Here is a 20987-nt window from a genome sequence, read left to right on the forward strand (position 1 = left end):
CCAAAATTTTCAAAGCGACCGTGATTTTAACTCTGCCGCAGATGTTGACGACCGTTTTCTCGTATATATTGCTGTGTCTGTGTGTCGTCTAGAACCGAGCCCCCCCCCCCCCCCCCCGTCAATGCGGCAAACTATTATACACGGTGCGTACGGAAACGTCGCCAGCAGAGAGTGTAGATAATTTTGACATAAAAATATTCCTTCGTTGTTTTTTTGACGTGAAAACAACTGTTCAGTTGTCAGCCGAAATTGCCTGTGACAAAATATCGACAGATTTGAACTACTAATAACTGCGAGGCTGATAATGCGTAAACAATGGTTGAATCCAAAAGGGATAGATCATGGTACCAGTGTAGATTCATGCGCGTAATTGTTACGAATTAGCTTGGTGCGAAGGTACAAATTGGTTTATCACGAAAGCCGTTTAGCTTGGACATTGATTCGGGTGTCATTGTGAAGAGCTTGCGGAGCACTAAAAATATTCGCCGAATATAAGCGAAAATCAGTAATTACTTAGATAATTCCAGAACAGTGAATGATGTCGTCTCATACGAGTCGTTAACGTGCACGGGATTATGGAAGATGCAAGTAAGAGGAAAGATCGCGTCGAAACGACCTAAAAAGCCTATAATGTCCAGTGCCGAGCAAAGCGACAGTGACAGGAGCGTCGAAAGGAAATGAAAAAGTGTAGCAAAGCGATTACGTAGCTGGCCCATCGGACAAATCATCGTGCATGTGAGCCTGTGATCTGCCTCAGGTGGTTATCTATTTTATGAAAGATGCCACTGTTGATCATGTTGACTTCACTGATGACGATACTATGCAACATCACTTGACACACTTGCTTCGAGTTCATGAGCCCATAGACCGTTGCTGCATGCGGTAAACTTGAGATTTGTCTATTGTGTAACTACTATACTACTTGTAAAAGCATTGTATTGAAGATATTGATAATTAAATTATTTATATAAAATCTTGTTATGATTTTACTTCGGTGTCTCCACCAAAAATCTACAGCGCAGACCCACACTGCGCGCGAGCAAAAAATTTTGTTTTTGGTTAACGGTTTAGTCCATAATCAACGTCCAAATCGTTTGTTAATAGCGCCAGCCTTTGGAAACATGCAGTGACCAAAACAACCTGCCGAGCGATAGGCTTCCTGATTCGTATTGGCAATACGCGGAAGATGAGAGCGAGGAAAAAACTCTGCCACATTCAATCGACAAAACTCGGCAAGCAGCGCAACCAGTCAAGCATGGAGAAAGTACGATGTGTCCAAAACTGACTACCTTTCGCTTGCTTCATCGCTGAAACGTTTTGTGCATCTTGCGACTAGCGTACCTCCTTTAATCGAAGAAGCTAGGTAAAATCTTTAACAACGTTAACATTTTGCTTTGGCGTTAGTTTTATGTTTTCCTGACTTGTCATTTGTGAGTTACAGAAAAGCAATGATAGTCCAGTAGTTATTAACGATTTGCGTGAAAAATGCTACATAACTTTTCATTCCTTTCAGCATTATCTGCACGCCCTTTGATTTTCCGTTCACACTGTAAAGTCAGCCTGTATACGATACTTTGTCGTACTATTCTCCAGGCAGCACGGAATATGAACATCGTTTATGGGATAATAGGAGTAAAAAAGTGCCATCAGTGTGTTGTTTGAAACAAATGAAGTCCAAGGTCCCCCGGAAAGTGTTGTGCAATAGAGAGGAGAGAAGATTCACTGGAGTATGCTCACATCGACAAGCGACTGCGCTTCGTCCAGCGTGATGTCTCCCTCCCCAAAGTAGAAGTCGTGGAGCTTCCACGTGGCGTTGATTCGCTCCTCCTCCGTTGGCAGATGGATGTCCGGCGCCGTAGCAACCTCGAACTTCTCGTTGAATGTTCTCAGAACTTCCGGGTCTGTCAGGTAGCCGTCACCTGCAAACCAGAGCCGAGTACATGACACATGCCATATAAGCTTCAGTCCCAAAACAATTGTGAGGGAATCTGATAAGTTCTATTATACATTTCAACACTCATATACGACTTCCTTTCTGCGCAGAAATTCGCAAACATTTGGCTTTATCTATAAGTCTAATGTATTTTAGAGAGTGAAAGTACGACGGCTTTTTTTTCTGCTGACCTCTATTCGATCACAAAATGGGAGCCACAGGGAAAATCAAAAATGTTTTATTTGGTACAAACTTCCAACTACTTCTCTACATAGTCGCTGTTCCGACGTAGACATTTGTCGTAGCATTGTACCAACTTTCCAATACCTTCGTCATAGAAGGCAGCCACCTGTGCTTTCCGTCAATTTACTGAGCTGGTCTGCAGTTCGGGGTGTGAGTGCCAAAATGGTGTCCTCACAGCGAGCGGTTTATGTGAGCAGAGGCGAACATCAGAGGGAGCTAAGACCAGGCTGTATGGTGGGTGATCAAACATTTCCCATTGAAAACGCTGGTGAAGTGTCGTTGTTGCACCTGCAGTGTGCGGCCGAGCATTCTCATGAAGAATTGCGATTGTGTTATGTAGGCTGCACGAAATAATGTGGAATCCCTCAGTACTACTTCACACTTCGAGGGATACTCCACGTTCTAAGAGTCTTTACGTGCTCACTGCGCGCTCAGAACTGAAAAGTGCGATGTGACGCGATCGAGGTGCATACTAGAGACACTGCACAACAAATCTGAACAAAACTTTATCGGATTTTGCACAGTGGTTTTAATTTCGCGATCGATCGGAGGACAACAAAATCATACCCCTCGTGTATGTGTGTGTGTGTGTGTGTGTGTGTGTGTGTGTGTGAGAGAGAGAGAGAGAGAGAGAGAGAGAGAGAGAGAGGGAGAGAGAGAGAGTGAGAGGGAAAGTCAGAGAGTTTATGCTTTTGTGTTCCGGTATTGCACTGGATTAAATTCCACCTAACATGATACGCATTCGCCACAGTATAAGAACACGATTACCGTAAGGGGACGACACTCCATGGACCCTCTACCGAACGGGGTAGCGCAGTAGCACACGGGACTCTCATCCGGCAGGACGACGGTTCAGACCCGTGTCCTGTCATCCAGATATAGGTTTTCCGTGATGTTCCTAAGTCACTCCAGGCAAATGTCGGGATGGGTCCTTTGAAAGTGCACAGCCGATTTCCTTCCTCACCCTTGACATAATCCAAGCTTGTGCTCTGTCTCTAATGACCTCGTTGTTGACAGGACGTTAAACCCTTCCCTCCGCATGGGCCCCTATTTGTGAGAAGCTGAGGTCAGAAACTGATGACGTACAATCATAATTCTAGAACGTCCTGAGTAACTTGAATCAAATCTAGTTTAAGTTGTAACAAAAAGTTGCACTGGACGCCTGTGGCCATTATATGAATACTGATCACGTTTTTTCACCTATTTTTGACCACTTAAAATAAGTGTCCATAGTCCTCTTGAAATTTCCAGGCATATTAAAACTGTGTGTTGGACCGAGTCTCAAACAAGGGACCTTTGTCTTCCGTGGGCAAAAGCCCTACCAGCTCAGCTACCCAAGCATGATGCACGATCCGTCCTTACATCTGGCAGTACCTCATCTCCTACTTTCAAAACTTTACAAAAGTTCTCTTGTGAAACTTGCAGGACTAGCACTCCTGGAAGAAAGGATATTGCGGAGACGTCGCTTAGCCACAGTCTGGGAGATGTTTCCAGAATTAATTTTCACTCTGCAGCGGAGTGTGCCCTGACGTGAAACTTCCGGGCAGATTAAAACTGTCTGCCGGACCAGACTCGAACTCGGCAGTTTTACCCATCTACATTTAAGACTCAAGCATGAATACATTAAAACGTGCATAACAATTCATAAACTGATTATTTCGTTCATATGTTACTGTGGTATATTTCTGTAACGTTATTTTGTCAAATACAGTTTCATGGAGAAAAAAAAAGCTTGCCCGCAAAAGTCAAAGGTTTCGAGTTTTAATCTACCAGCAAGTTTTATATCCGCGCACACTCCGATGCAGAGTGAAAATTTATTCATTTATGCGTTTCGGGCAAAGTCTCTGATCAAAATATCTGGCAAAAGTATCACCAATTGTCATAAAAGTGCAAACACAACTTCTGGATGACGTTAAAATTAACGTACTCAGTGTCAAATAAGTTTACTTGCCAGACAAAGAAGGCTTCACATAGAATATGGTGTCACATAATTTCAGTCTTAACATTGCTGCTCAACTGACTGGGTACTGCCACTAGAAAAACCAGGTATCATTACATGTCACCTGGTGGCGTGGTTGTGGTGACGTTGGGATGTTGCGTTAAAGGTCAACAGAGAATTATTAACAAAAACATTAGCAGAAACAAGTGTAAAAAACATGATATAGCAGTGATCTCCTCCGAAGGAAAATTAAAAACCAATTTAGAGTGGACAAACAGAAAGTATGTATCACTCTGTCACCAACTTTGTCTCGAATGATGATTATATGGATTCCACACCAATGATCGTGTTTACTAGCTCGTTCTGTTCGTCCATGAGACCCTAAAGGCAGTAGATATTAGCGCCCTGGTGATGTCGCATTCACTGACACAGACACTCGGTACAATTCCGTACTATCACTTAATGAACAAAATTAATTTATAAAAAAATAGCTCAAGTTTGCGATTGGATTGAGGAATTCCCACCAACTAAAACGCAGCATATAATTCTTAACGGACAGAAATCTTCTGACATAAAACTTCCTGCATGCCTCAAGAAAATGTTTTATTACCATTTCTGTTCACAATGTACACTGGAGCGAAAAATTAAAGCAACAAACCGCTATTTGCCAGTCCTGCGTCTAATTCACGGTATAATCATACAACCCGTCAACCAGATGTGCGTTCGATCGTGTTCTGCACGGAAGATGGCATTCCGGTCAACGAACAACCATGCCAGAACTGACGAAAGGGCACCAACGAAACGAGGTGCTGTTTGCTGGGTAGCCCCATATCCATAATCGCTGTGTACACAGTCAAGGGCGGTGCGGGATGGCACAGGGAAGACACCTACCACACTTTCTGCAAAGGAGGGCTATTGAAAGAAAGGAAGCAGGACAGTCGAAAACTGATTTGGCCTAGCACCTTAATGTGAATTGTTCTGTTGTTTCTCGAATGTGACGACAATTTATAGAGACAGAAACTGTATCCCAAAGATCAGGGCAGGTCCGACCTCGTGTGCCTTCAGAAGAGAGGACCGTCGTTTGGTTGTAAGGCCACATCAGTACCTCCTTAATACTGCACGGCAACTGGCATATGACCTCGCAGCATCCACTGTACGTGTTGTATCGAGGTAAACGGTGTGTAGAAGGCTTCGGCAGAATAGAATTTACTGTCAGAGATCTGTTGTGTGTGTACCTCTGACGCGTCTTCACAGTAGGGAACGTCTAGAGTGGAGTCATCAACATGCCAGTTGGACAGTCGAACACAGGACCAATGTTGTTTTCACAGATGAGTCCCGATTTAGTTTGGAGAGGGATGATTCTCGATGGGTTTGCACGTTGAGGGAACGCGTAACACGATTTCGGAACCCAAACATTGTGGAAAGACGCCGGTATCGAGGAGGATCCATAATAGTGTGAGCAGCTGTTATGTTTACCACTAGAACCCGTCTTCACGAAATTGTACGGGTGAATCGGCAAGGCTTAACTGCTGTGAGGTATCGTGACGAGATCTTGGGATCTCATTTGCTGTTGTTGCGAGGTACTGTGGGCCCAGACTTCTTACTGATGGACGATAATGCTCGACCTCGTATAGCACAGATGGTTGATTTTTCTTGGAAACGGGAGGTGTTGCATGCATGGCGTGGGCTACTCGATCTCCCGATTTGATTTCCATAGAGCACGTCTGGAATGCACTAGGGAGACGGCTTGAATCACGTCAGCATCCACCAATCAAGATTTGCGAGCAGATCTGCAGGAAGAATTGGCGTTATTGCCTCAACACAAGATTGGTGACATAATTTACAGTATGCCCCATCGTTGTCAGGCCTTTATTGCTGCCGGAGGTGGTCACATCCCACACTGAGTACATTAACGAGTTGTCGGAATGTGTGTGCAAATCCGTTAAGTTGGAAGAAACAAAGAACTTTTTGTCTGGTTCTGTATTCTTTACATTGTTTCTACTTTACTATCGCCTGTTTATACCGGTTTGTGAAAAAATTAACACAACCTTGCAAAATTTCAATTTGTTGATTTAATTTTGGACAACAGTGTATATAATAACCTACTGGACAACGTCGTAAATTCCATATGGTTCTTCTCGGAGGAGACTTTTGTATACAGAGAAGTCGCAACGCTAGAAAATTATATCGAAACGCAAGAAGACTTGCAGAGAGTCGACATTTCGTCCGGTATTTTCACTTGAGCCTCAACATAAACAAATGTGCCGTGTTGCGTATAAATAAGCGGAAAGAGCCGTTATTGTACGATTATACGATGGCCGAACAACCTCTTTAAAAAGTCACAACCATTAAATATGCTCGAGTATCCGTATGGAGTGTCTTGAAGTGGAACAAACACATAAAACTTGTCTTAGGAAAGGCAGATGACAGACTGCAGGCCATCAGCTAAGAAGATCGCTTACGAAACCCACTTTCGACCGAGTTTTGAGTACTGCTCATCAGTCTGAGATCCGTACGAGATAGTATTGATAGCGGAAATAGAGCCTATCCAAAGATGAGTTTGTGTTTCGTCACAGGTTCGTTTAATAATCGCAAAAGCATCAGTAAGATTTTCATCCAACTGCAGCGGCAGATGCCACAAGGGAGGCATTGTGCTTTATGGTGTGGTTTATTGTTTGAACTGTGTACGTTCCTAGAGGAGTCAAACAACATGTTGCCTCTTCCTACATTTCTCTCTCAAAAAGAACTCGAAGGTAAAATGAGAGAGGTTCAAGATCACACGGAATCTTACAAAAATTTGTTTTTCCAGGGCACCATTTGAGACTTTAACGGGTAAGGGAAAAAGTAACAGCAGAACACAAGGTCATTTGCGCCAGACACCTTAAGCTGCCTTGTGCTGTACTGATCCAGACGTAAATTTTCAAAGTAGCTTAACATATCTTAAAACAATTCTTACTTCTAAATTTGCTTCTCACGATTTACTTGGCGTATTTGACAGGTGGTATGTCGTACTCCAGCTGCTAGGACACGTATCTCGACCTCTGGAAGCAGCTGAAGAGGACGACTCAGTCAGTCATATGAATTTTATGAGCAGAAATGGAATAATTCGTAAAATTGGCTAGGATGATAGCTAAATCTTTAAGGATGGTAGGACACTGAAACATGTGGGAATACCTCTTTTTATAGGCTAAGATCAGTGTCCAATGGTTCAACATAGAATTAAATTAAACTTAATGAGTAGTTCAGACAGGCTGGTACCAGAAATGTTAAAACATCACAAGATTCTCATAAAAGCACAGTGAAAAACAGTGTTAGTATATTTCATCAGAATATCAGGGGATTAATAAATAAAGTAGATGAGATTCCTGTTTATTTAGAGGATTTAGAAACCGAGGGTGGAACAGATGAACTATGCCTCTCTGATCATCATATAGTCATAGATATGGAAAAGGAAAAAGTAGGTGGATATAAGCTTTCAGCACATGTAAATAGAGACACTATGGAGAGAGAGAGAGTTGTCACATATGTTAAAATCAGTCATCGTGTGAAAAATTTAGAAACTACATAATTTTGTGTAGAGCATGTCCATGTGAGCTTAAACTAATGGTACTTTTATAATTGTAGCCTTGTATGGGCCCTCATTGGAAAATTTTCAGCTATTTTTGAAAAACTTTGATTCTTTGTTGTACTATCGCTCAGAAGAAGGAAACAAATTACTGTTTGTTGAGATTTCAATGTAGATTTTGTGAAAGAGTTCGATAAAAAGCTAGACTCTGAAATATGACTTGGTTCTTTCAGTTTGACGTCAGTTATTGATTTTCCTACTCAGGTGGTACAGGAAAGCAGCACACTAGTAGACAATGTTTTTATACACAAAGATAAATTTAATCAAATAAAAACTTTTCCTCGAAAATAGTGCATCAGTTAATGATTTAACAATTTAAAATTTTAGGGAAAGCTTTCAGCAGTTAGACTGGGATGAGGTTTACAGGGACCCTGAAACTAATTTAAAATTTAACCTATTTCATGATACCTTTGTGAGCATATTTGAAAACAGTTTCCCTAAGAAAATTGTGAAATATAATTGTAAGAAACCGTCAAAAAAAACATGGCTTACTAACGGGATAAAAATATCATGTAAACAGAAAAGCGAAATGTATCTTATAGCTAGGAGCAGTAATGATCCAGAAACAGTCAAACATTATAAAAACTACTGCACTGTATTAAGAAAAGTTATTAAAAAGTCCAGAAGTGTGTGCATTACATCTGAGATTAGCACATGTCATAATAAAGTTAAGACAATTTGAAACATTGTTAAAAGGAAAACAGGGCAGCTCAGAGCACAGGAACACTATATTTCTATCAAACTCAATGAAAACTTGGTTAACAAAAAGTCAAAAGTAGAAAACATTTTAATAGTCATTTTTAAGTGTTGTACAGAAAGTAGGATCAAGCTATTCATTAGAAAATGCAAGGCAGTATATGGAAGAGGCAATGCCTATGCAATTTGATAAAATTGAAAGTCAACCCACCTCAACTACTGAAATAAGAAAAATAAAAAATTCACTCAAAAGTAAAAGCTCAAAAGGAATTGATGGCATTTCCAACAGAGTGCTAAAAGCTTGTTCCCAACAGATAAGTAGGATTCTCAGCCACATATGTAGTAACTCACTGAAACAGGGCATTTTCCAGATAGTCTGAGATACATTATTGTTAAACCATTGCATAAAAAGGGGATAGATCTCATGCTAACAGCTACCACCCAATCTCACTTCTGACAGCTGTATCCAAAATTCTTGATAAAATAATGTTTTCAAGAGCAGCATCACATATTTGTAAAAATGAAGTAACAACAAAATGTCAGTTTGGGTTTCAGAAAGGCTTTTCAACAAATAATGCTTTGTAACTTTCACTGATCCAATATCAAATTGAAATATTTTGTGATACCTCAAAGGCTTTTGACTGCGTGGATCATGAAATTCTTCTAGATAAGCTTAAGTATTGTGGTATAAGTGGGACAGTGCACAAATGGTTTAATTCATATTTAACTGGAAGAATGCAGAAGGTTGAAATTAACAGTACAGATAGTCTACAAACATCAGCAGAGTCCTCTAACTGTGGAGGTATCAAGAACGGTGTCCCATAGGGTTCAGTCTTGGACCACTTGTTGTCCTTAATATACAGGGTGAGTCACTAACTATTGCTACCTAGAATAACTCCGAAAGTATGATAGGAGCTGAAAAGATTGTGGGGCAAAAGTTGCATGGGACAACGTGGGACATAATATGACATCGGTTTTTTGTTGCTAGTTGGGATCGCTTCAGGGATATGAAGGTCAACTTTTTTTTTTTTTTTTAAATGGGATGCTGTACTTTGGTACTTATTTTGTAATAGCGGCTATCGAGACGAATCCAACGATGTGTAACAGTAAGGTCTTTGAAGGTCAACGAAGGTCACAAAGGTGGCATGAACATGCATTTATAGAAGGTGTTTGAAGTGATGACCTTTGGTATCAATGCAGTGCTGCAATCTTCTTATCATGGATTGAATGGTATTCCTTACGCAAGAAAGTCGAATATCGCATAAATCTATTCAGCACTGGACCTTTTACGAATCCCCACAAGAAAAAGTCCAAAGGTGTCAAGACTGGTGAATTAGCCAGCTACGATACATTTCCTCCACGTCCAATCCAACGATTTGGGAATTGTCTCTGCGACTCATTCCTAGTCATCAGCGAAAAATGTACCATACACCCATCGTGTTGATACCACATTCTGTTCCTTGTTCCTAAAGGTACTTTTCCAATAACAGACCTACTGTTTCTTGCAGGAATGTGGTGCACTTTCTACGATTAATATTTCCTTCAATGAAATAGGGGCTTATAATTCTGTCCTCCAGAATCCACAACATACATTCACCGACCAGTGTTTATGTTGTGCAACTTGCCGCAGCCAACCTGGATTTTCAGTTGCCCAATAATGCATGTTACGCAAACTAACATTTCCATGGTTCGTGAATGTAGCCTCATGAGCAAATAAAATCAAATTAATAAATGTTCCATCCCTATGAATTTGAAGTTGAGTCCACCGACAGAATTCATACAATCCGTAGCAGTTAATTCTTGGTGGAGACTGATATGGTAAGGATGATATTTATTGCGATGCAGAACACGAACAACACTACTCTGGCTCATGCTAGATTAACTTGCGATCTGATGCAAACCAACACAAGGATCTCGAGCCACAGTGGCAAGAGTACCAATTCCTGTTTCCTCGTTGGTAGCTTTCCTTTGCCGGATATGTTTCCGATGTTTTGATGATCAAGTTGTTCTCACTTTATCATACACATTTTTAAATGTATGAGGTGTAGGGTGAGTACGTTGAGGATATCTTTCAGCGTATAAGTCTCTGGATCTCACTGAATTTCGTTGTCATTCTCCGTAAATGAGAAGCGTATCGACTTGTTCTTCGAAGGAATACGTCATTCATATTCGGTTGATTCGATGATACTAGTCTTACCCCTCCTATTGGTGGTGTATTGCGAAACCGTCGAATGGTGTTTACATTTCAATGGCACGTTAGATGGATACGCCGTATTCGGCGAATAATTACTATTTGCGCGATATACGAGAGAGAATTGTCGGAGCATGTGCTTCGATAAGTGCCAATGTGATAAGGAATACCACTCAATCCATGATAAGAAGATTGCAGCATTGCATTGATACCATTGGTCACCACTTCGAACACCTCCTGTAAATGGAAGTTCAAGCCACCTTTTTGACCTTCGTTGACCTTCAAAGACCTAACTGTTACGCATCATTGGATTTGTCTCGATAGCCGCTATCACAAAATAAGTACCAAACTATAGCATCCCATTAAAAAAAAGTTGATCTTTATATCCCTGGCGCGACCCCACCTAACAACACAAAACCAACTTCATATTATGGTCCCCATTGTCCCATGCAACATTTGTCCCACAAACTTTTCAGCTACTATCATACTTTCGGAGTTATTATAGATGACAATAGCTAGTGACTCACCCTGTATATTAATGACTAGCCACTCTATATTCATGAAGATGCAAAGCTAATTCTTTTTGCTGATGATACAAGTATAGCAATTACACCCAAGAAACGAGAATCAGCTAAGGAAATGGTAGACAATATCTCAATATCTATCAGAAAATTATTAAGTTGTTCTCTGCAAATTGATTCTCACTAAATTTTGAGAAAACATAGTATACACAATTCTGTTAATTAAATGGCATAAAACCATTGATAAATACAGACTTTGAACAGAAGGAGTATAGATGTAGATGTAGATGTAGAAGTCTGTTGCTAAGGCAGAATATGCGAAATTTCTTAGTGTGTATATTGATGAGAAATTGAATTCAAAGAAACACATTAATGCTCTGCTGAAACAGGTAGGTTCAGCTACACGTGCTATTAGGGTTATTGCAAATTTAGGCGATAAACATATCAGTAAATTAGCCTACTCTGCCTATATTCATTCACTGATTTCGTATGGCGTCATGTTTTGTGATAATTAATCACTAAGAGAAAAGGTATACATTGCACAAAAGCATGTAACTAGAATAATAGTTGGAGCTCACCGAAGAGCACCTTGCAGGCATTTATTTAAAGAACTCGGGATATTCACAGTACCTTAGCAATACATATATTCATTTATGAAATTTGTTGTCAATAACCCATCCCAATTAAAAAATAACAGCGAAGTACACAGCTACAACACTAGAAGAAAAGTCAATCTTCACTATTCCAGGTTAAATCTGACTTTGGAAGAGAAAGGGGTGAATTATGCTGCCACAAAAATTTTGTCATCTGTCAAATAGCATTAAAAGTCTAACAGATCGCCAACGAACATTTAAAAACAAATTAAAGGAATTACTGAATGACAACTCCTACTAGTGAATAGATGAATTTTTAGATATGAAGCAGTAACTGAAAAAATAATTATATTATGTAAAGAAAACTAACGTTTAAGTGATATGTTCCATATCATTATGAAATGCCGTATTCATGAGCTATGGAACAAGTAATGTAATGTAATGTAACACAAAATTTCCACTATTGATTTCTTTTTGAAATAATTTTTTATCTTAGTATCATTGCAGTTCCCTAGAATTCCAGATCATTCCAGTAAGGTATTCCTAATGACAAGTGAATGTAACCCAGCGTTCGTATTCGAGATGGTGTTTAATCTGTTCAAAAAGTGGCATACAACCAGTCAGTTACTGAATATGCTGACAATATGGAGAAAAGAATTAGTGCCACATGAAAGCGAAGTCTCAGACTGAAGGAAAGATATTTGCCAGTTGTAACATAAAGCCGTCAAAATTAGATAAATCAAATTTCCAGAAAATTTATGACTTCTGTTACAAAGATAGTTTCATAATGGTTAAACAACACAATGTTACCAACCGACATCAGCATTATAAACAGTGTGGACCTAAGGCTGATGTTACATATTACTTCTCAAAAGCTATTTTCTCATCAGGAATCGTATTCCCAGCTTGACATTAATCTCATTTCCAATACAGATTAGTATTAAATATAGGTATTCAGTGCAACTCATTCGCTAGGAATGTGACAGCAAAATCATTAACCTACTCTTTCGTTATTGGTCCTGAAATTTTTCACATCTTTATTGTGGTCTGTGTTGCCGTTGTAACTTCTAATTGGGAAGTAAATATTGTATGAAGACCAGACACGACGATATTAGTAATTACAAACAAGTCATCACCTTAAAAGTATTACACGAAAATTAATACGTCGACAAATAGGTTTAATCAAGTAGTAAATTTTGTACATCAGCAGATTATTATTGACGTTAATGTTTATTCATGTGTCGTTGAGAATTACAGATATAACAGCTATTACTTGTGATTTCGAAAAATTTGTGGTGTGAAGTTTTGTTTCAGCTGAATGGACATTGTTGATGGAATCAGTAGTGTTCATGCTAAACTAATAATTGCGTAAAATCCTTATAGGACCCTTACAGGCCAGTATTCAGGATTCTAAGTCAATGGTCTAAGTCCGACACCTCCGCAAAGCGTATCCGATAGCAGACTTACGGAATATGAAGAGAACGCCTTCGCCCGAGTCGACTCCAGTGAGAATCGGCACCTTGTTGAAGCGACCCTCTTTGAGTACAGTGATGGGGTGCTCTCTCACAAACGCATCTTCCACGTCTGGTTCGACTACCGGAGCGAAGGCCAGATGCGAAAGCTTCACCTTCTCCTGAAACACCAGTCATTAATGCAAATTACTTTGTAAAAAAAGTAGAAATTTATTTTCTCTGAAAGTAGACCAGGGACACCACTACAAACTTGTGGTATGCCGTATTGTTTCTCATGTTAGCACACATTTAATAAAAATTATCCATATTGTCCACGTAGCACTACGAACCTTGAAAGTACTGTGCGCAGAAGACTTAAAGGATCGCCTATCGGCTTCTGTCTCGGATTCTTCGGCCGACGTTCATCTAATGATTTTACTGACGTTTCGCCAGCACGAGTGGCTGGCATTGACAAAGCTTCACCCTCCATTGCCTGTGGTGAACTGGAGCCGAGCTCGCGGCCGCAGACTATATGTACCTGGCGCGCCAACGTCCGAGAGCTTCTCCACGGTCATTTCCGGTGCGGTTCTCCTCTTGCTACCTGCGACGGTCGTTCGCTGGAGTACGGGAAGCCAGGATCCGATTACCAGAACTTCCGTGTCGGCGAATTTTATTACGTGGTCGGTCTCATTCAGTGCGTGCTCTGTCACGGCCGATTTCTCCACCTGCCCCAACCTGCAATGTCACTTATGCTCTTTGATCCTAGTGTTACTGGATCGTCCAGTCATTCCGACATAAACTTTTCCGCATGTGCATGGTATACGGTATATTCCCGACATTGCAATCGGCGAAGGAGAAAAGAGACCCACTTGCAATGTCGGAAATATACCGTATACCATGCACATACGGAAAAGTTTATGTCGGAATGACTGGACGTTCAATTAACACCAGGATCAAAGAGCATAAGCGACATTGCAGGTTGGGGCAGGTGGAGAAATCGGCCGTGACAGAGCACGCACTGAATGAGACCGACCACGTAATAAAATTCGCCGACACGGAAGTTCTGGCTGTAGAGAAGCACTGTCACACGCGCTTGTTCAGAGAAACTGTAGAAATACAAAAACACGCGAACAGTTTGAACAAGAAAGAGGAAAGCCTTAAGGTAATCGGATCCTGGCTTCCCGTACTGCAGCGAACGACCGTCGCAGGTAGCAAGAGGAGAGCCGCACCGGAAATGACCGCGGAGAAGCCCTCGGACGTTGGCGCGCCAGGTACATATAGCCTGCGGCCGCGAGCTCGGCTCCAGTTCACCACCAGCAATGGAGGGTGAAGCTTTGACAATGCCAGCCACTCGTGCTGGCGAAACGTCAGAAAAATCATTAGATGAACGTCGGCCGAAGAACCCCAGACAGAAGCCAATAGGCAGTTTGTCAACAAGTGGGCACGAAAGCCTTAACAATTTTGTACTTAAAGGCTCACTTTTTCGAAACCCCATAACTGTCTCCCAGTGTTAAACACAGGTTTAAAATTTGTTCAAAGGTGCCTAAGATCCTCCTCCCTAATCGTACAAAAGCTTGGCGACCTGCAATGTCACTTTCGAGCACGACGACGGACTCTGCTCCCACCATCGGACGTTTCAAACCCTCTCTAAAGAAATCGTGTGGCTGCATCCCCACTAAACGTGATTAGACAACTTTGGACGGCAGCGCGACCGTACATTGTGCTCTTGTGTACAATTTGGAACCATTAGAGACTGTTCAAAACCATTCGTCGAAATTTGAACGTGATCTGTGACAGGAAAGGATACTTATGCATTTTCATCCCTTATTTTTCGCGCCCTCTTGTGGCGTGATCACAGGGGGCAGAGAGGGAAGGGGAGGATGCACCACTGAGATATGGGTGAATAAAATGGCAAAGGGGCCCTCTAAGATCCCTGAGTGTTGCAACATCCTGGGCGGCACCCCGCACCTTAGTTGACCACGTTAAAAATATACATGTCCAAAACCTCCACTCTGGCTCTTGGAAGGTCTTCAACAGACATGCTGCCCCGTAAAAAGTCTTCATTCTCCGATGGATCTCATGTGTCCTCCGATAGCAAAGAAAAGAATAACAGCATGGTGGTCCTGTTTGAACGCGTTTGGTAATAACGTCGCCGCATTTACGAGACGCACGTCGGAAAGACACGAATGCCACACTAATCTCTTTCCCACATGTCGGTTCTTATACACTCGCATCATAGTTGATGCATATACCCTGCAGAAATGTCCTCAAACCGAAACTTTTTGATTGCGTTTTGCGAGGTGTGTGAGAAAAGTAAGGAGACTGACAAAACTACGAGCGATCTGGTAACACTGTGTTGTTCCACTTGTGTAGACCGGTGTGTTCTTCCCCTCCAGCCGCTCAGTCCGGGTCTAAGCTCCATACAGCCATCATGCGATTTTTGAGAGAGCCATCAGTGAAGGTTATTTTTTGCGTGTGTTCCGAAAATGGAACAGTGGAATTTAGAGTATCGTTATACAATCAAGTTTTACCTCAAAAATGGGAAATAATCGAGAGTGATCTTGAAAAGTTGAAACAGGCCTATGGGGAACATTCCTCATCAAGACCACAAGTTTTTAGCTTGTACACATTTCTGGAGGGCCTAGAACACGGTAGAATGTAAATGTCGTGTGACTAGGGCCTCCCATCGTGTAGACCGTTCGCCGGGTGCAAGTCTTTCGATTTGACGTCACTTCGGCGACTTGTGCGTCGATGAGGATGAAACGATGATAATTAGGACAACATAACACCCAGTCTCTGAGAGGAGAAAATATCCGACCCAGCCGGGAAACGAACCCGGGCCCTTAGGATAGACATTCTGTCGCGCTGACCACACAGCTACCGGGGTCGGACTACAACACGGTGAAGATGAATCTCGTTCAGGGAGACCTTCAACTTGTGAGAGAAGACGGACGTTCAACAATAATGATTATGGCTGACCTGTTAAACATTTTCACCGTAAAGCAAATTTTTACCGAAGTTTTGCACATGCAAAAGATCTGTGCCAAAATGGTGCCGAATGTCCTCACAACTGAGCAGAAGGACGATCGAAAAAAAGTGTGCTTTGATCTTCTTGATAAGATTTCCAATGATCACGAATGGTTCAGTCATGTGATAACCGGTGATACATCTTGAATTTTTGAGTACGATCCTCAGATAAAGCGGCAAAGCGAGGAGTGACACAATGAGACAGCTCCTCGATCTAAAAAAACTCGCATTTGCAAATCAAAGATCAAATCAATGATGATTTGCTTTTTCGACAGTAGGGATATAGTGGATAAAGAATTTGTTCTTCCAGAACAAACTGTCAACCAAGTGTTTTATAGATACGTCCTTGAAAGGCTGAGGAAAAGGGCGAATCGAGTGACACCTGACATTGCGGACAAGTGGATACTACAGCATAACAATGCCCATGTCACACGGCCACTTCCAGCGCGGAACGTGTGACCCCAAAAAGCATTCCTGTTGTTCCACAGACCCTTTCTTCACCTGATCAGAGTCGTTGTGAGTTTTTCTTCCGAAATTTATAAATGTCTTAAAAGAGCGTCATTTTGGGACTCTTAAGAACATTAAAAGACCCCACTATTTGAAGCCTTTCAGTGCGCGTTCCGAGACTGAGAACAACGACACCGAACCACTTTGAAGTTGACAACATAGTTGTTTGAAAAAATAAAACTTTGGGAGGTAAAAAATCTGTCTCGTTGGTTTTCTCACACACCTCGTATATCATACATAGCTGCGACCACAAGTCGCAACACTTCCATTCAGCAACGGAGGGTAAATAGGGTGTAGCCTACACGGCCATTGAACCGAGTCGGCCAGAAAATTCCAGAGGACTGGTGCAGAAGTCGCTTGCAGAGCGGAACTATGTTTCACGTCACGCATCACGTGAAACAGATAGTGCGGGGAATAGTACCACCGCGCACCAGGTTATGTGTCGCATGCTGCAGCTTAACCCAGAGAGTTCCAGTGAGGTTTTGATTTACCGCCAGATCCAATTCCAGTTGTAGCTTCCGCTACAGATTCAATAATCGTATCTGAGCCATCTGAAGAGTATCCGCTGCTCTTCGACAACACCTGACACTCCCACAGTAGTGTCTACGCAGGATAATAGACTCTATCGTGCAACCAACTGACTTAGCCTCAGCTAGGAATATTGTTCAACAATTTCTTGAAGATAGGTACTTGTTCGTCACAGAATAAATATGTGTTTTTGGAAATAGAGCTGTCATTTCACTAGTTGTGCTTGTAGACATGCGCGCCCTTGTTTACACTCACATCAGAGACACCTCACGGTATCGAGAAAGTGTGTCTACAACATGCATATCGCGATAATAACGTTCGTAAATATTGTTTGTGTTTAACACTCTCACGGATACCTTTTTACCAACGAAAGTCAGCCACCTTTTACATACCACTGATTGTAATACCTCATTACGTATACATCAGAGACAACAACGGCAGAGTTATCGACTCAAAGATCTTTCAACGTTCGTTTGTCTGTCATGGAAAAATCTAAAAATAATCTGTGTACAATGTTTGTATCTGTTTAGATTTTCAGGAACATAATATTAACTGATGTACAGTATCATCCTACATACAGAGACCTTGGTCACCATTCAAATCCTCATGACAAAAACAATCAATTTAGAAAATACAGGATGTCGTCTCTAACAAACGACAGGCGTATTTTCTCTAATGTTTTGGTTGTTGTTGTTTTGGTCTTCATTCCAGAGACTGGTTTGATGCAGCTCTCCATGCTACTCTATCCTGTGCAAGGTTCTTCATCTCCCAGTACCTACTGCAACCTACATCCCTCTGAATCTGTTTAGCGTATTCATCTCTTGGTCTCCCTCTACGATTTTTACCCTCCACGTTGCCCTCCAATACTAAATTGGTGATCCCTTGATGCCTCAGAATATGTCCTACCAACCGATCCCTTCTTCTAGTCAAGTTGTGCCACAAAATTCTCTTCTCTCCAGTTCTATTCAACACCTTCTCATTAGTTATGTGATCTACCCATCTAATCTTCAGAATTCTTCTGTAGCACCACATTTCGAAAGCTTCTATTCTCTTCTTGTCTAAACTATTTATCGTCCACGTTTCACTTCTATACAAGGGTACACTCCATACAAGTACTTTCAGAAACGGCTTCCTGACGCTTAAATCGATACTCGATGTTAACTAATTTCTCTTCTTCAGAAACGCTTTGGTACGTATCTGAAATTTCGGTTTTGCAGTGCGTAGCTAGAGTCAGCCCAAACATATACTGCTCATCACGTCTTTCAAGCGAATCCCAGCGTTGAGGGAAAGTATCGATTTGTTTTGCGTTACAAATAAAAAGATTTTTAAAGGGGAATCTTATGTTCCTATTTGATAGAACGGTTCAAAATTTCTCTAGTGTGATATTAGTTTTATCTATATTTATTAACTGGTACAGTCAAACACCAAGAATAACCAGCACTCCAGCAGCTACAGCGCCGCCCTGGTGTGCACTGACTACCACCGCCATTAGGACATCTCTTATTTTCCCCCAAAAAATTTTCTTTTCGAAAAATTTTACGCTCATCCTTTAGATGTTTTCTGTTTGGTTACATATACTCTGGAAGAAAACTCATCTCAGTGGGATGATATTAACCTATGTCGACTAGAGTGACACGTTTTAATATTGGAATTTTAGGTTTCGTAATTTTTCGTTAGTTTAAGAGGTAATAATGACTGGATAAAATGTGAATTAAACGCCTTTTTATCTTTTACGATCCGTTTAATGTTATTGAAGCTATTTTCTTTTCAGTGTTTTGTTTCTTCCCATCTGGTTACAGTGTACGATGTTCTTGAACACAACAAAATACAAAATCTTTTTGCGCCACGTCTACAGTGAATAGTCCGTCTAAATCTTGCATTAATTTAATGCACGTTTCTGCAGAGTCATAAACAACTTACAAGTCCTTAACTACCCCTTTACCACCCAAAACTGAGATGCTGCTCATCCCTGTCGAAGGGCATTCTTGAATAAAATTAGTGTTCATGATCTTCAGGCAAGAGAACAGATCTCTGCTCTTGATTGACACGAAGTCACCAATGTTTTCTCTGAAATGAAGATGAAAGTGCATTAGGATAAGGAAATAAGCGAATTAAAACCACTAATAAATGGTAATTAGAATAATACTAAACTCAGTGCACTCAAGTCGGCCGGGGTAATAGTGCTTCGATCTCAGGAATTTTTTTTTTGGGTGATTCAAACAATACTGGAGGGTAAGTGTTCAAACATACTTAAGTTGAAAAGTAAGGGACACCCTAACCGCCCAGCAGCAGAGCTGCTTTGTCGTTGCTGGAGTACCGGTTATTTTTCGTGTTTTACTGGCACTGCTAATATATATATCGATAAAACAGATACCGCACTAGACTAATTTGGAACCGGTTTATAGAATGGCCACGTAAAATTCCGCATTAAAAATCATTTTGTTTGCAACGCTAAACAAACTGACGCTTATCGTCGACACTGAATGTCTCATGAAATACCGACACGAGCCATATTTGCTTGGGTTGATTCCAGTGACACACGGCAGGAACGAGACTGTAGATGGTTGCTGAAATATCACAGAAAATACGCCTGAACGACTTAGGAGGGAGGGTCGGTATAAAATGTTACAGACTACGCTGAAGCTTATGTGAGGCAGGAATGAGAAGGTTCTTCGCAGAACTGCCGAGGAAATGAATGTCTGGAAGAAACTAGAAGAAAGTACAGCGTTAGTTAGGACATGAGGGATTAGCTTCCATCAGTACCTAACCGGTCGGAGAACCGATGTTCCAAACAGGATGCTAAACCTCCTGGGACGCCAGTGGGCCCAACGACAGCCAGCGCTGCGTCCCCTGGCTGCCAGCTATACTCACGTCATCAGTGAGGATCTCGTTGCCGCGGTCGACGAGGTCGCTGGCCTCCTGCGCCCTGAGGAAGGCCGCCAGCTCCTGGGAGTCGTTGGTCTGCAGGCCGAGCAGTGCGCCCAGTCGGAAGGCCATGTCGCGGGCGTTGGGGAAGATCCCCCACGGTGACACCGACTGTCCGTTCTGGATGATCACCCCGCGGAACAGACCTGCGCACACGTCCGGCTTCTAAGGCAGCCGCTGCTTCAGCCCAAAAGACATAGTCCAAATTATCCCTGCAACCCACATCGGTTTACCACATGCCATGAAACAAGGGTGTCCCTTAAGTTCACAGAGATTAGTGACCACAAGGTCTTTGTAGCGAGACTGAGTACCCCGACATCAAAATCCATCAAAAACAAACGCAAGGCATATCAGTTTATAAAATACAGGTAAAAGCTCTCTTCACTGCTTCCTAAGAGACAATCGCCATTCCTTCCAAACTGTGTAAGCATAGACCAAATGTGGCTCCAGTAAAAACAAAGCTCGCAGACATTTTGAAAAACTTCTCTGTGTTTGGGTGCAAACCATGCGTAACGAACCATTTTCGTAAATACTGGTGTTAAATTTGTCGACCGTGCAGCTTCTCTAGAATAAATGATTGTGAATCGAACCCCTCAGCTGCCGACAGATGTTGTTGATATACCTCAATGGGGACAGCTGAAAATGTGAGCCCCGACCGGGACTCGAACCCGGGATCTCCTGCTTACAGGGAAGAAGCTCGATCCATATTTTTTTATTTTTTTTTTTTTTTTACTCTCAATTTGTTCGTTATAGTTCGTTGCAGACGTCCCCTGATGCCGGTTGAAGTTCGTTATTGATTCATTCACTC

At 41.7% G+C, this 20987-nt stretch overlaps 1 protein-coding gene across 1 annotated transcript in view; it reads right to left on the minus strand.

Annotated features, from left to right (window-relative positions):
* The window catches only part of LOC124622408 (acetylcholinesterase-like), a 96097-nt gene that overhangs the window by 31201 nt on the left and 43909 nt on the right, over nt 1–20987 (minus strand). The window contains exons 5-7 of the mRNA XM_047148096.1: nt 20126–20325; nt 13209–13374; nt 1738–1919 (exon numbers count right to left, since the gene is read on the minus strand). Coding sequence (XP_047004052.1) covers nt 1738–1919; nt 13209–13374; nt 20126–20325 — 548 coding nt within the window. The remainder of the gene's footprint in view (nt 1–1737; nt 1920–13208; nt 13375–20125; nt 20326–20987) is intronic.

Source organism: Schistocerca americana, chromosome 7, assembly GCF_021461395.2.
Source record: "Schistocerca americana isolate TAMUIC-IGC-003095 chromosome 7, iqSchAmer2.1, whole genome shotgun sequence".
In the NCBI taxonomy this organism is placed as follows: Eukaryota; Metazoa; Arthropoda; class Insecta; order Orthoptera; family Acrididae; genus Schistocerca; species Schistocerca americana.